Here is a 15,186-nt window from a genome sequence, read left to right on the forward strand (position 1 = left end):
AGCAGATGGAATCAGTCAATACCACCTTGAGTTTGTGCATACTTGTGCCTCAACAAATCCTGGCAATGTCTAAATGTTCGATGACAATTGGGATTCTATTGCTGTTCCCTCCTGTGCATCTGGATCTGATACTATTACACAGACACACACACACACAGAGCAGGGAACAAAGCAAGCAAAAAGCAAAGCCTTTCCTGCTCCAGGAGGATTTGCACCTAGTGTACAGATATCCCAGTGCTGGTTCACTAGGTAGGTGCGAACGTCCCAGTAGCTATGTACTAGTAGCCCACAGGAGGCTGTGCCATGTCTCACAGGTGAAGGTGTGGGTACCCCCAAAGTCTCACCTGGACTATCACAAGCTGTGGGAGATATGGACAGACACAGACACACAACTTTACACACTCACACATACACATGCTCATCACACGCACGCACGCGCATACACACGCACTCATGCACGCACGCACACACTACACATGCATGGATCCATTGTATGGAAGTGACTCACTCTTTAACTACATACACTACAATATGTATTCACATGCCTGTGTTTTTTCACACCTACAATTAACACTGTACAAGCAAGTGAGAAAATTATAGTGCAGTGTGCATGTTGAAATAAAATTAGAAATACAAATGCATCACATAAATTACAATCACTGACTAACACATTTTAAATTGATGGCTTGTGACACAATAATGTTCACACATCAGTGTTTACAGGAAGTTGTGATTAAACTCCTAATCGCATATACGCACAAGTCTATCTAACTGGCTGGCAGTATAGTACCCAATATAATTCCAAAGCGGAAATTTTACTTGCTTACTATACTGGCAGCATGAGATATTGGTTGAAAATCAAGTGTAGCAACTAGCAGTATCTTTGGTAGACTACTGTAGCATGATTAAAAATTTTTGAGAAAGTGACACGTCGTTATATTCACCGAAGCTGCACAAAAAAACAGTGCAAAGTAAAAGTACTATAGGCAGGAGGATAGCTTAATCATGGCTCCTACATATATGTTTGTTATAGCAGCTTTGGACTTACAGGCCTGTGTGGGGGGGGGGGGGGGGGGGGTAAGGGTGAGTGGTAGGGGGCTGAACATTCATTGGTGCAAATAAAAGCATCTAGAAATGCTCCAGCACCACTAACGCTGGTGGGAAATGATACCAATGGGGGGTACATAAATGGCACGGTGTAGTACTAGCTTGATACTAGTCAGGAACTGGAGGGACAGAAGGCAGAGCCTGTACTACATTCAGGGCCGCCCACAGGGGGGGGGGGGGGGGGGCAACTGGGGCATTTTGCCCCGGGCCCCAGCCTGAAAGTGGCCCCAGGAGGCCCCATGAAGGGCCCCCTGAATACCTGTTTAAAAGATTGATATACTCTAATAGAGCAGTCAGATCTAAATACTCTAATAGAGCAGTCACAGTATTCTTCAGAGGAGCAGTGTAGCAAGCTTATAGATAAGGAGATATGGTTGGTGCTGGGTAGTTATTGTCATTGCCAGCAGGTTGTGACCTTTTTTTTGTTTTTTTTTTTTTGGTCTTCACCTTACAACTTGGGTGAAGGGCCCCACTTTAACTCCTTGCCCTGGGCCCCTTAATTTCTCTGGGCGGCCTTGACTACATTTTAAGTACTTCACTTTTAACTAGTGGCAAAACTCAAGGCAGAAATAAACACAAAGTATAAAACTAAACACGTACCTACACAAGTATCACTCAGGTCCAGGTCAATCGACTCCGAGATCTACTCGTTCACTGAATATTCAGCACAGAACACCGAGGCACGATTGATTGTGGGAAGCCTAAAGCCGAGGGGTCCTTCACTTCCAGAAATTTCGTCGATTACCATGGAAATTTGGCAATTTTTATTAGAAATATAGAATTTTTTGTTGGGAATTCAGAAATATTAACTGAAATTTTAAATACATAAATCCGTATGATTAAAATTTTTTAATGTTTGGCATTAAATTTCATTAGTGTAAGTTACGTTGCATGGATATGTGTATATACACGAGGCCAGATGCAAGGAAAGGGGGTCGCTATCAATAGAAGACGTATAGCGCCATCTAGATTATAAACGCACTAACATCTGTCCGTAATCTGTTTCGTAAATTTGTTGTATACTTTCGAGCTGATTCGATTCCCACAGTGCAAAGGCCACAGTGTAAGTCGTTTTAGTGTGTCCGTGGATTACTGGTGAGTGTTTTATTCAAATTCCTGAGAGGTCACATGCATTGGCACCCTCACCCCAACCATGATAGACGGTCACGACGCCGGGCTTACCAGACCGCTAGTGAATCGTTCGGCTCGGCTTGAACCCATACTGAAACCATAATATACTACAACTCAAGCTACAACTTCATAGCACCCAAGAATTTCCAAGACGGAAATTTGGTAGAAATTTATCCAGGAACTTGGGTTGGCACTGAAATTTCCATATTTCGAAATTTCGTAAATGGTTCCCACCTTAAGTGGTCGGACCATGTTAAGTATACCGCTGCAAAGGCAACTAGATCCTTAAATATTCTTCGGAATTCTCTTTATACATGTCCATCTTCTGTTAAAGCTGCAGTCTATAAATGTATTGTCCGTTCTACACTGGAGTATGCTTCTCCAGTATGGTACCTGCACTCATCTGGTGACATCAAACAGCTGGAAAGTGTTCAGCGCAGGGCAGCCAGATGGGTTTGTGGAAGTCGTTGGAATCCTGCTTGCAAACAATGGTCCAGATCATCTGACTGTTGCTTAGATCAATTGGAGTGGCCATTATTACATCAGAGACAAAACTACTTCACTATCTGTCAAGTACACAAAATCTTGCACCACCAATCATCTATCTCTTCACAGTATTTCTCTGCAGTTAATAGACATTCAAATCCATCAGCCATAGACACCTCTATATCCACCATCAATGCTTATCGGTTTTCCTTTTTCATCAACTCACCTTTCCTTTGGAACAACATACCTTACAATATCTTACAGATAACTGACCCCAAACTTTTCCGTGTTGCCCTCCGGCGCTTTCTTTTTAACTAAATGTTGCTTTGTATTTATCTGCTATTGTACTGTTTTATTTGTTGTTTTTAAACCAGGCGCACGCCCACCGGCTGTGGGCGTGCGCCTGGTTTACTGAAATTGTTTCCGTAAAAGTGTGTGTGTACCTATCTATCTACCTATCTACCCATGTTTGTCCGTACGCACCCACGTGAGCAAAATCGTTTAATAACGGTAAAAGCAGCTTTTACGTAAGAAGTAAAAGTGAAATGAAGTCTGTATTAAACTTTTGCACAGGTGAACTTTGCTCTGAGGTGGTTTCTTTTCGGCGGACTGAAATACGGGTGTGGTGACTTTCCTCAGACTACCTTCCCCTTGAGGTTTTCAGGCATTTAGCAACTGAAAAACAACGGTGCAAGCCTCGTACACTGCCAGGAATAGCCTATCGCTTTGAGTTGAAAGGGGGCGTATCCCTTACGTACGCGAACGAAAATGAAGAGCAGCTTTGAGGCTTTGTCGAGAGAATTTGTGGGAAAAAACACGTTAGTCACACTATAAAACAGTTTAGAAGATAGTTTTGTGTGTAATATGTTGGTAAAAGCGGTTTATTTAACAAACACTTCCTTAGCAGTGCATAGCAACGTAATTGAACGAATTACGAATATTTCATGAATTACGAAATACGAGAAATAGCTAATTATATTATTGCACAACCCAAACTACCCTATTGTAAAGTAGTAATACATAGTTGGTTAATTCATAGTAGTATATACTGTCTATAGTTATTCCAGATTAGTTAGCTAGCTGCATGGCGCCTGGTTTTTAGAAGTAGCACAACATCAACTTGTTGTATTTGTGTATTGTCCTTGTATCTTGTACCGTTTTGTCCTTTTGGGGAGCACGTTTGTAGGCTCAGCCTTTTGTGCAACCCTTGTCATTTGACTAAAATTGATAATAATAATAATAATGGATTTTGTATGTGAAGGACCCCCCGCCTAAAGCAGCGTAGCTAGTATACTGCTAATCACTCCGTATTCCAATACCGTAAACTACTCTAGCGCTCGTATGGACCGATAGTCCAAACTAAGGCACCATGTACCTTTGGACTATACCTTAAGATAATAGGTTGCTGGAATACTTTCTTTTTCATGATAATTAGGGACCCGCCGATTATGCTCATAATTTTACCTATTATGCAGTGTGCTGCACTGCTCAAAAATTCACCTATTATGCTTAGATTAATGCTCAATATTTACTGATTATGCTCAATCAAATCAATGTTCATGCCTTAAGTTAGTTCACATGCTTTGCTATTAGTTTAACACTGTATAGAAAGAAAAAAATGAGTGGCTGGAACACAAATAATAAATTCTTGCTGCATGTAAGAGAAAAGATCGATATACTCTATTAGAACAGTCAGTTTGATGATTGTTCTATTAGAGTTACTGACTGTTCTATTAGAGTATATCGATCTTATTTTGCAATTGTCATTTTTCCAGCAAGAATTTATACTATGGTACAAATATTTAACCTATTATGCTGGCATTATGCTCAATGCTTTTAGGTACCTATTATGCTCAAATTTATTCCAGCATAATCGGCGGGTCCCTAATGATAATGATAATCACGTGATATAGGATCACGCGTGCCAAGATGGTCAATTTCGTGTGTGCGAGTGAAAATCAGCTATTGGGATAACTCCTCTGGGAATTAAACTCTGAAGATGCTCCAAACGAAGTATAGTTCTTAGTACTCAAGAGGTTTGTTTCATTGTACACTGTACTCCCTATATGGTTCATGGAAGGCTTTTTTGTATGGTAAATTCACCAATAATACTTGAATTTTCTAATTATTGTTACTATTATCAAATCGACCTACCTATACCCAAATTTTCTGAAGTTTTGCCTGCGCAACACAAGATTCACCCTAACTAGCTTTCATATAAAGGGCACAGTATAAACACCGCAGTATGGTTTGAGTTCAAATTTGGAGTTCAAGGGATCTTGGAGTCGGTCTTTGTTCATTATAGTTTAGAAGAGTTTTAATGCTGAATGATCTATTAGAGTAGTTGACCGTCCTATTAGAGTACAGTGGAACCTCAGTTATCTGAACCCCACTTATCCGGATGTTTGGTTAACCAAACTATGGAGATGACTGCTCTATTAGAGTAGTAACTGTTCTATTAGGATAATTAAAATACTGATATTGAAAAAATTTTCTTTATGCTACTTATTTCTTTAATTTATTTATTAAGACTTTACAGCAGAAGTGCTAAAGGTCTGTAGGACTCCTGGTCCTACAGCCTGTTTAAAGTTGTTATAGAAAGTATGTTTGAAAAGGAGAAAAAATCCATGACTGGACCTGGACAGCCTCTTAAGTTTATTTATCCACAGTTTCAGAGATACGGACTTTTCACACTCTGGACCATCCCTGGTCCCAAGGGACTCAGATAACTGAGGTTCCACTGTATTTCAAAGTGTAGCTAGCAGCATATTAAACAGTTTACCCCTATTGATCCCGTGTTGTTGATTCATTAATTCCTAATAGATCTAGACATTAGCTCTTCTCTCTCCATGTATGCTTTAGATGCAACTGCACCTGTACTGTAGCTGACTATATCTTTCTAGCTAGCATGTATTAAAATTTTGGGGGGGTGCTTCAGCCCCCATGCACCCTCCTAAATCCACTCTTGATTATCATTATTATGAAATAAAGGAAAGGAGGCAAAAGCCTCTAGTACCTTATCAATACAAAAAAGATCAACTATAAGACTAGTCTATAAGTAAGTACAATAATCAAAATTTAATCTCAAACATTTGTTCAGAAAAAAAATTATCTAGTTCATTTCTGAATTATTCTGTAACTACACAGTCTGAGAGACTATTCCAGCAGTTAAAAACTCTAAAGTTATATCTTGCTCTGGTAGTAGCCCTGGGCTTATATAACTTGTACATGTGACCTCTAGTGGAAGCAACCATAGAGGTGGCAAAAAGTCAGCAAAATTAATATAATTGTTAATAAGTCGGTGTAATTGTATCATATTCCCTCTAAGTTGACGATATAGCAATGAGAGTAGGTCGAACATACGCAAATGTTTGGAGTAAGGAGTATCTTGTAATCCCGTGAATGACCTAGTACTACACTGGGTTCTTAGAATACAGTTTGGTCCCCAATTGGACTAAAACATTAAGCTAGCTATATAAAGTCAAGCAGAAAGTGAAACAAGTGGATACAGGGTGGTCAACACCAGCCTATACTCATAGCCAGAAAAATAATACTTTAAACGGTCATAATAAGCATATTCCCAAACTAACCCAACACAATCCTCACCACTGTTATGTATGCCCCTGAGTGTGCTACTTAATGAAGTTAAAAGTTTGAAAAATGTTGTTGATCAATACAGTGTGTTGTTAGGTGTTAACCACGACAGTTGTATTAAATGATTTATAAATGAATTATATACACTTGTGTGTGTTGTGTGGGTGCGTGCACACATATGTCAGTCAGTCTGTCTGTCAGACTTGCTTTGTGGTTACCTGCAGAGTAAAGAAATGCTGGTTTGTTAAGTTTTTACTGTATGTATTTCATACTACATGTAATTATGCACAATTCAGAAACCACACCAGTTAGATTTTCAAAGTGATAGTTATAAAATGCCTTTGATATGGTTTAGTTTCATTAATCAAATATATCCTGTGTAATATCAGGAGCACATCGAATCCTATGGACAAGGGAGCATGTAACTTTGTAAAGAGCAAAATTCAAACATGGCTACCGTGTACTATAATAAGTAACTTTTAAAATTTCCTAATTATGATATTATGTGGAGACGCATGCTTGAATACATCACATTTCTGCTGTGACAAAGCAAAGCTGTGGAAACAAAGCTCAATGGTACGACAGAAGAATAGTAGCACAGGCTCAGCTGGACAGTCTTTCTACAGAAAATAATCACGCAAATTACTCTGCTTGACTATTCCAAGCTTTACCTTCAACTCGACGATCTTCCTATCGAAGCAGCTTTGCTACGTTCACACTAGACAATGGAGTAGCAGCCCATTCAGTGCATCCCTGTTGCACGTAAGAATGATGTAACCAATTATATACATAGTAACACCAGACGCCACGTTTGAATTTTGCCCGTAGTATAGGTATAGAGTACAGAGTTACATGCTACCTTGTGCATAGGATTCAGTGCACTTCTGGTAGTATCTACTAGTGTATGTGTGTGTTTGTGTGTGCATTTCCTCTGCCAAAAACTTGACATGTTAGATTTCCTGCATGTATTCAGAAATTTGATGAGATTTCCTTAGTCAAGGACACATGACATGCAGTGAGATTCCTACACTATTCAGAAATTTGACATTTACATAAGATTACGTATGCCTTATTCCAGGACACATGGCATGCAGTGAGATTTCCTATACTATTTAGAAATTTGACTTTACATGAGATTTCCTAAGTCAAGGACACATGGCATGTAATGAGATTTCCTACACTATTCAGAAATTTGACATTTACTTAAGATTACCTTATTCCAGGACACATGGCATGCAGTGAGATTTCCTATACTATTTAGAAATTTGACTTTACATGAGATTTCCTAAGTCAAGGACACATGGCATGTAATGAGATTTCCTACACTATTCAGAAATTTGACTTTACATGAGATTTCCTAAGTCAAGGACACATGGCATGTAATGAGATTTCCTAAACTATTCAGAAATTTGACATTTACATAAGGTTACGTATGCCTTATTCCAGGACACATGGCATGCAGTGAGATTTCCTATACTATTTAGAAATTTGACTTTACATGAGATTTCCTAAGTCAAGGACACATGGCATGTAATGAGATTTCCTACACTATTCAGAAATTTGACATTTACTTAAGATTACCTTATTCCAGGACACATGGCATGCAGTGAGATTTCCTATACTATTCAGAAATTTTACATTTACATGAGATTTCCTAAGTCAAGGACACATGGCATGCAGTGAGATTATCTACACTGTTCAGAAATTTGACATTTACATAAGATTTCCTTATTCAAGGACACGTGGCATGCAGTGAGATTTCTAGGCCCAGCCAATATTATGCTGGCATATTTTAAAGCATAATAGGTGACCAAAAGCATAAAGCATAATGCTAGTATAGTAGGGACGATATTTGAAATTATAATTAAAATGCACAATGCGTGCACCTAAAGGAAAACAAATAATCACTGCCAATAGTATTTAGTGCATTTCATATATTAAAAACATGCAATATAACTTAATTAAATGTCGGAAAGAGATCAAAATATTCTACTAGGGCAATCACTTACTCTCACTGAATGCAGCAGTCAGAAAACACTGATCTACCCTAATAAAACAGTCAGTTCAGGGGTGGATCTAGGATTTATAAAGGGGGGGGGGGGGGGGGGGGCTAACTCAAAGTATTAATCTCTGGGGTAAAGCATGCTGGAACTAGGGGGGCACATGCCTCCCCAGGAAATTTTTGAAAAATAGATGCTAAAATACTGCAATTTGGAGACTTTTCCACATAAAATTCATATATAATATTTTCTGCCTGTAGATATTTTATATACTGCCTTTAGATGATAGGTATGACTCTCTGAAGCATTTTGTTAATGGAAAAATTTGAGTAGGTACAGACAACCAAGCACATGTTAGAATAATAATGTTGAAAGTGGAAAATTTTGAAATTTGAACAATACAAGATTGAATCTGAGAGCGTTTTCAATGTAAATTGTGTACCTGAATTAAGTATTGCCACACATATTAACTACACAAGTAGATGAATGAAGCCCTTTAAACAGACCAATGCACTTCATTGTATGTATAGGTGCAGGCAGATTTGGAAAAACTGATTCCATAACAGAACCAACTATATACTTCCAGTGAATGTTCTATTAGAGTAGTTAGCTGACTGCTCTATTAGAGTATCTCGATCTTGTACACCTCCAATGCTGATCCGGATCCTTGTTGCATAAACTTCAGCATAAATCCACTGATAATACCTTGGAAAGATGTTTATAAGGTGGTTTTATGAGTATTTGTATTATTAGTGATTATATAATTATGCTAAGACAAAATTTCATTATAATACTCAGCATATTGATCAAGTAAAGCCTAAAAGTGAAAGGGGGGAGGGAGGGGGGCTTCAGCCCCCCCCCTGGATCCACTCCTGAAGTTCTCAAGAATAATCTTGATTTTTGCAAGCATAATAGTGAGCATAATAGTGAGCATAATAGGCTTAATTTTTGAGCAATGCTCAAAAGCATAGTAGGTAAAAATTTTGAGCATAATAGGCCAGGGCCTAGAGATTTCCTATACTATTCAGAAATTTGACATTTACCTTATTCCAAGACACATGGCATGGAATGAGATTTCCTATAATATTTTTAGAAATTTGATATTAATAAAAGATTTCCTTATTCAAGGACACATGGCATGCAGTGAGATTTCCTATACTATTCAGAAATTTGACATTTACAGTGATGTCTTAAGTCAAGGATATAATTTATGACATGTAGTGACATTTTATTCAAGATTGTGTCATACCTAACCTGGCTACTGTAACACTTTACAGATTAGGATAAGGTCTCCGTGTAACCTGTGTATTTGGAAATGCAATATTATATGGTACATCATAAACTCCATTATAGGTCAAGGACACATTATGTAAATTTCAAGAAATATCATATTTACTGGACATTTCCTACATTAAAACCCACAATGAAATAGTATCTTGGTAATATAGGTTTCTTATACATTTTTCAAACTCTGGCAAGCTAGCTAGTTGTAATGTACTAACGCTGTCAGTTTCATTTAGGAAATGTCCATAAATGTCATGTAATATCATGTGTTCTGAACTGGTGGAGAGAATAATACACACTGGCACCATAGTGTCCCCTATCTATACTGTGTTAGACATTTCCTAGACAGGGAATTTATATTTTGACACCACCTATCTTGAATGCAGGAAATGTCAAGAAATTTCTGAAAATTTGACTTTTCCTGTGTTTCAGAAATGTCAGTAAATTTCATCTATCCTGAAATGTCAAGAAATATCATCAATCCTGCCATTAGGAAATGTCATGGAAATTGCACCCTATACTACTACTTCAGGAAATGTCAAGCAAATGTGCAAATTTCATGAACACCAGAAATGTACAGAAATATGGAACTTCTGTACATTTACCAGGGATTTCCGAATACCTGAAATGTAGCTTTTCTTCCTGTGTCATCTTATTTGCCTGTTCATCTTTGTTTCATTTCTGTAGCCTCAATGGTATGTGTGTCAAATGTGTTTGTTTACGATATGGTAAACATAAACAAGATTGTCATCATTTCTTTAACTATACCGCCTTCATGCCCATATGCGTAAGTGACTACAAGACCAACTCTATACTTTGGTTAATTTGCTAATCCATTTTAAGCCAAATTGAGGCAATTCCAATGTTGTAGACTAATGCAAACAGAAGTTATGGCTGCACCTGTAGTTAAGTTTCAGAATAGTCACTACAAATTTCTTGTCTTGCTCTTCCTACTGTCTAGTGCTATATTTCCAAAACTACTCACCATAGAAGGCTGAAAATTTGGTGATCCCCATCCTTGGACACTGTTGAGAAAATAAAAAAATCAGAAGTTGTGCGAACAAGTCAGGGGTTTATGCTGAGACGGTCACAAATAAAGTACGTAGTACATACAATCTAATTATTTTCAACAGCAATCTGTGCAAGTTTATTATATTACATGCAAGGCATATGTGTATCACCTAGTTACATGTGGCAAATACATTCTCTTCATTAGAAGAATTTACAATATTTGACCGCATACTGCTGGTTGATCATTTACCCTTAGCTGCCATATTGCAAATGTTATTTAAAGTACAGCTACACAACAGATTTTGAGTACTTCTGGCAATTAACTACCACATATAATATTATACACTTTTGAGTATCTCTATGCATACTATACACTGACAAACCTAGTGGTAATAAACTTAATAGAAACAGCAATAAATACAGAAATATCAGAACACAAGCAACAGTTGTATCTGTGTCTCAAATATAAAATGCCTACACCTATGTGATTATACAAAACTCTAAACATTATAAATATATTACTATATTGCACTTTACCTCAAAGCTTAACTCTCTCATCTATATATAAAAATCAACAATAAAAATTAATTAAAATATGTATTGAATTTAGTACTGTGCTCTATAGGGAAGTGCCCACTTAATGAAACAACTACTATCACTGGAATGTGATGTAAACAGTTCCTGGTAGCCAACTCCAATACTCATCAGTACAGTACAAGGAACACTGTCAAGTTGTCTTGCATAATACATACTGGTTTGTTTATCTTTAGTAATGACACCGCAACTTGACAAGAATCCCTGGGCATTCATCTTTCCTCTTAGTGCAACAAGGAAGTCTACTTTTGAGAAATGAGCACCTGGTAGTCTGGTAAGCCTGTATTGTCCTACTGTGACATTTTCAATGGTGATCATGAAAACATTTCCATTGTTGTCACCAATGTAAACAACATGGTCAGTAGGAAGCAGTACAGTAACTGTAGAATGGGAAGAAATACAAATCTGATATGACAAGTTTAGAATTAAAAGAAACTCTCAACTATAAACACATTTTTAAAAGAATAATTATGTATAATCTCTTGTGAAATCTTTCAATCTGAATATTGTTTGTAACACTCTCATGTGTGCAGAGTAGACTATGATAACAGGTTACTAACTGTCAAAGCTGCTACAGCATTGCATTTAATTTAATAGTTATGCCCTTTTGGTCTGATTATGAAATGGTACAGTAGTACCGTTTAAGTAGGGATTGCCCCAAAAAATTATGCGCCACCCAAAATTGTGACCGGATATAATTTTTTGTAAAAATCACCAAAACTTGAATTTTAGTTTGACTGCCTGACCACAGCTGCAAGGCTAGAGGACAAATGAAGCAGCGCACAGCCATCATTTTACGCCACAATAACAAATTCACTAGTGGGATGTGCCTTTTGGGGTTCCGATGAGTGTACACCCTCTGCACCTTGTCTTTTCTTTTATCTCAGGCTGCTTGTCTTCTTCATCCTACCAAACCATATTAAGGCATTAATTTTCCGTATCAACAGTTTCTTTCAGCAGCATATTTAGATGTCACAGAATTATTTCAGAGCTGGATTTCAGAAGCACTTCAGTCCCAGCACTACTGTAAGTGGTATACTAACTAGATATCTGCAATTTCACAATTGGGATCCCATTCGCAATAAGTTTGCGACCACATGCACCCATCAAATAAAGATCTAGGTGGGCTAGAGTATGGAGACCACACCTCTGAACAGTCTAGCTATTTACTTAACAGTAAACAAGATGACCTCATCCCTTATTGATCTAGCTAGCTGCACACCTTCAAGATACTCTAACACAACAGTCATGTATGATATTCTAATAAAGCAGTCACAAGTTTCGTAGCTAGCTGTGCTACAACAAAAAAAAACTAAACAAACTAGTACTTTAAAAAAAATGTTATTTCAAAAATGAAGTAGGGATCTATGCAATAGTGAAACAAGAGATGAATGATGGTATTATCCCATAGCTCGGTGGGAAAGTCCCTACTTGGGCACATTAGCTATAACAATTATTTGTTCAATGCCAAAGTAGGGATTTCCCACCGAGCTATGCTGCAATACCATCATTCATCTCTTGTTTCACTATGTTTGTCCCTACCTCATTTTTACATTAATATTTTTTTAAATACTAGTAAAGTATTTAGGCTTATACAGTATAGTCACACGCAATCATTCAAAATCTATCGAGTAATCCATAAAACTAGCAATAGAAAGGCACTACAAGGTGAGAAAAGTCAACTAATGTAGATTCTAAGGCTTCAGTACAATCCCTCAATTCATTATTCCAACAAGTATCCATTACATGCTCATTAACTTGTGATTTTAACGGCATCTAAAAAAGATGCTGCAGATACTGGAATACGAAAGCAATGCATATAACTTTCCAGATGTGATAAACATGAGTTTGATTGTGTGTATGTGAAAGTCAGATCTGATCACAAATTATGCAACAAATAAACACAAAACAAACTGTTGGCGCCACTTCTTACCAGGACTACTCAGTGAAGGCTTGATGATGGTATACAATTTGGGATCTACATCAACACTCCAACAAGATATTGCTAACCCTCCATCATGTAGAGCATACATGACTGATGATTTGTGGTCTTGATTTGGTGAACACTTCAACTGAACAATACTAGTATCATGTGGTAGGTCAGTACAATACTCCTTTATCTCTAACACCTTCACAATCTCTGTTTCTCCACTTGTACTAACTGGAGGCTTCACTATTTGAATAACACCAATGTCATAACTACACCATAGTTGAGAATGACCATTGGAAACACCACATGTTTCTATTGTGTTCAGTTTGAAGGTCTGCCAAGATATTGATATTGTAGTGGAGCTGTGGAAATATCTTATAGCAAGGGCATCATCCAATAAATCCTTCTTGCCCCAGAGTAAAACTATCAAGCCATTAGCATATGCAGTAGCAATTAGATCAGTGGAATGATCGACTACCAACATTGTGACAGGTTTGTTACAAGATTCTTGCAACACAATATCTTTAACTATAGAGCGAGTTTTCACATTACACACTGCAAGAGCTCCATCATCATAAACCATCCAAATATGTTCACCATATTCACACATTGCCTTGACACAGCTCTTCAGTCTTATACAACCACCCTGTAATATAATGACAAATCAACTAGTGTACTACAAGGAAATAGTTTACAAGTGTTTCTTTGTCAGGAAACTAGGAACCTATAACCCATATTCATCCCTTCCTTTACATTTTGAGATTAGTATAAGAAAAGTGGCCGGTAAATAGTTTCTAGCATTTTTTACTGCAACCTTTTTCAATTAACTGTCATTAACTCTGTTCTAAATTGTAATGGCTGTAATAAATTACACTTATTTGGTCACAAGTCGTGGATAACATCAGTACTCTAGACTTTGTACCCAATACTTCACAGCATTATAATTGCAATGATAATATAAAGAGGAGCCTTGGATGGCAATAGAGTGACTAGCAATGTACTTACAGTTTCACAAAGTTTTGGATGTGCCAGCTTTGGATGCAGATCCCTTCTCTGAAATTCAAATGCATTTTGAAGCAGACAGCTTTGCTTTACAAATCCATAGGACACTAAGCTATATGAACCTCCTTTGAAACCTGCTATCCAAACTGATTCTTTGGTAACATCGTCACTTTCTGTCTGTTCAGTTACTAGCACGGCAGATAATGATGTTGGCTCAATCTGATAAGTATTTCTTAATTCAGTACAGCTGGGGTACTTGAAATAATCTTCTATCATTTGAGCAGTTGGTCGTTGTGTGCATTCCTGTGCCCAGCAACTTTGTACACACTCTATTAATGGAAGTGGATAATTTGGATCCTACAGTATACATTGTAGTAATGATGAGTAAAAAATCAAAGAATTACAATATTCACCTCTGATAAAAACTTGGGTCTTCTTCCTACAGCAATGTCAACATTGAACTCCAATAACATACCTTCTGGTGGCAGTTTCCTTAGAGTCATAACTCTGTACATTGTAATCCCCATTGAAAACAAATCAACCTATAAATAGAAAGCAAACACTTCATTGTGTGCTGCATTATAATTCAGGTAGCTACTGTGCACACATACAAATCATGCATGTGCTTGTAATGAGACTGGTCTATTTTTTTTAAAAAAATATTAATTTTAAAAATGAAGTAGGGATCTAAACGATAAATAGTAGAGAAACAAGAGATGAATGATGGTATTACAGCATAGCTTGGTGGGAAAATCCCTACATTTACATGTTATAAGTGTCATCGAACAACAGCACAACTCTCTGAACTCATTTACCATCAACTGAAGCCAATGTTTTTGAGGCTCTCACACAATTAGATACCTCCAAAGCAGATGGCATTGATGGCATTGGTCCTAGGGTACTGAAACACTGTGCAGCATCTCTGTCACATCCTCTCTGTCATTTATTCAATCTTAGTTTATCTACAGGATCTTTACCACAAGAGTGGAAAACCCATATAATCATTCCTATCTATAAGTCAAATCATAGATAATGTATGCATTCCTA

General features: G+C 37.4%; 1 protein-coding gene and 1 long non-coding RNA gene across 2 annotated transcripts in view; both read right to left on the reverse strand.

Annotated features, from left to right (window-relative positions):
• Positions 1-375, reverse strand: part of LOC136267288 (uncharacterized) — a 2,909-nt gene extending 2,534 nt beyond the window's left edge. Inside the window, exon 1 of the long non-coding RNA XR_010706607.1 lies at positions 1-375. This exon is cut by the window's left edge and continues 46 nt beyond it. This is a non-coding gene — a long non-coding RNA (uncharacterized lncRNA).
• Positions 376-11,178: 10,803 nt separating this feature from the next.
• The window catches only part of LOC136265512 (leucine-rich repeat serine/threonine-protein kinase 1-like), an 86,426-nt gene continuing 82,418 nt past the window's right edge, over positions 11,179-15,186 (reverse strand). Inside the window, exons 19-22 of the mRNA XM_066060383.1 lie at positions 14,553-14,681; positions 14,143-14,496; positions 13,141-13,783; positions 11,179-11,587 (exon numbers count right to left, since the gene is read on the reverse strand). Coding sequence (XP_065916455.1) covers positions 11,220-11,587; positions 13,141-13,783; positions 14,143-14,496; positions 14,553-14,681 — 1,494 coding nt within the window. The 3' untranslated portion in view covers positions 11,179-11,219. The remainder of the gene's footprint in view (positions 11,588-13,140; positions 13,784-14,142; positions 14,497-14,552; positions 14,682-15,186) is intronic.

Source organism: Dysidea avara, chromosome 9, assembly GCF_963678975.1.
Source record: "Dysidea avara chromosome 9, odDysAvar1.4, whole genome shotgun sequence".
NCBI lineage: Eukaryota > Metazoa > Porifera > Demospongiae > Dictyoceratida > Dysideidae > Dysidea > Dysidea avara.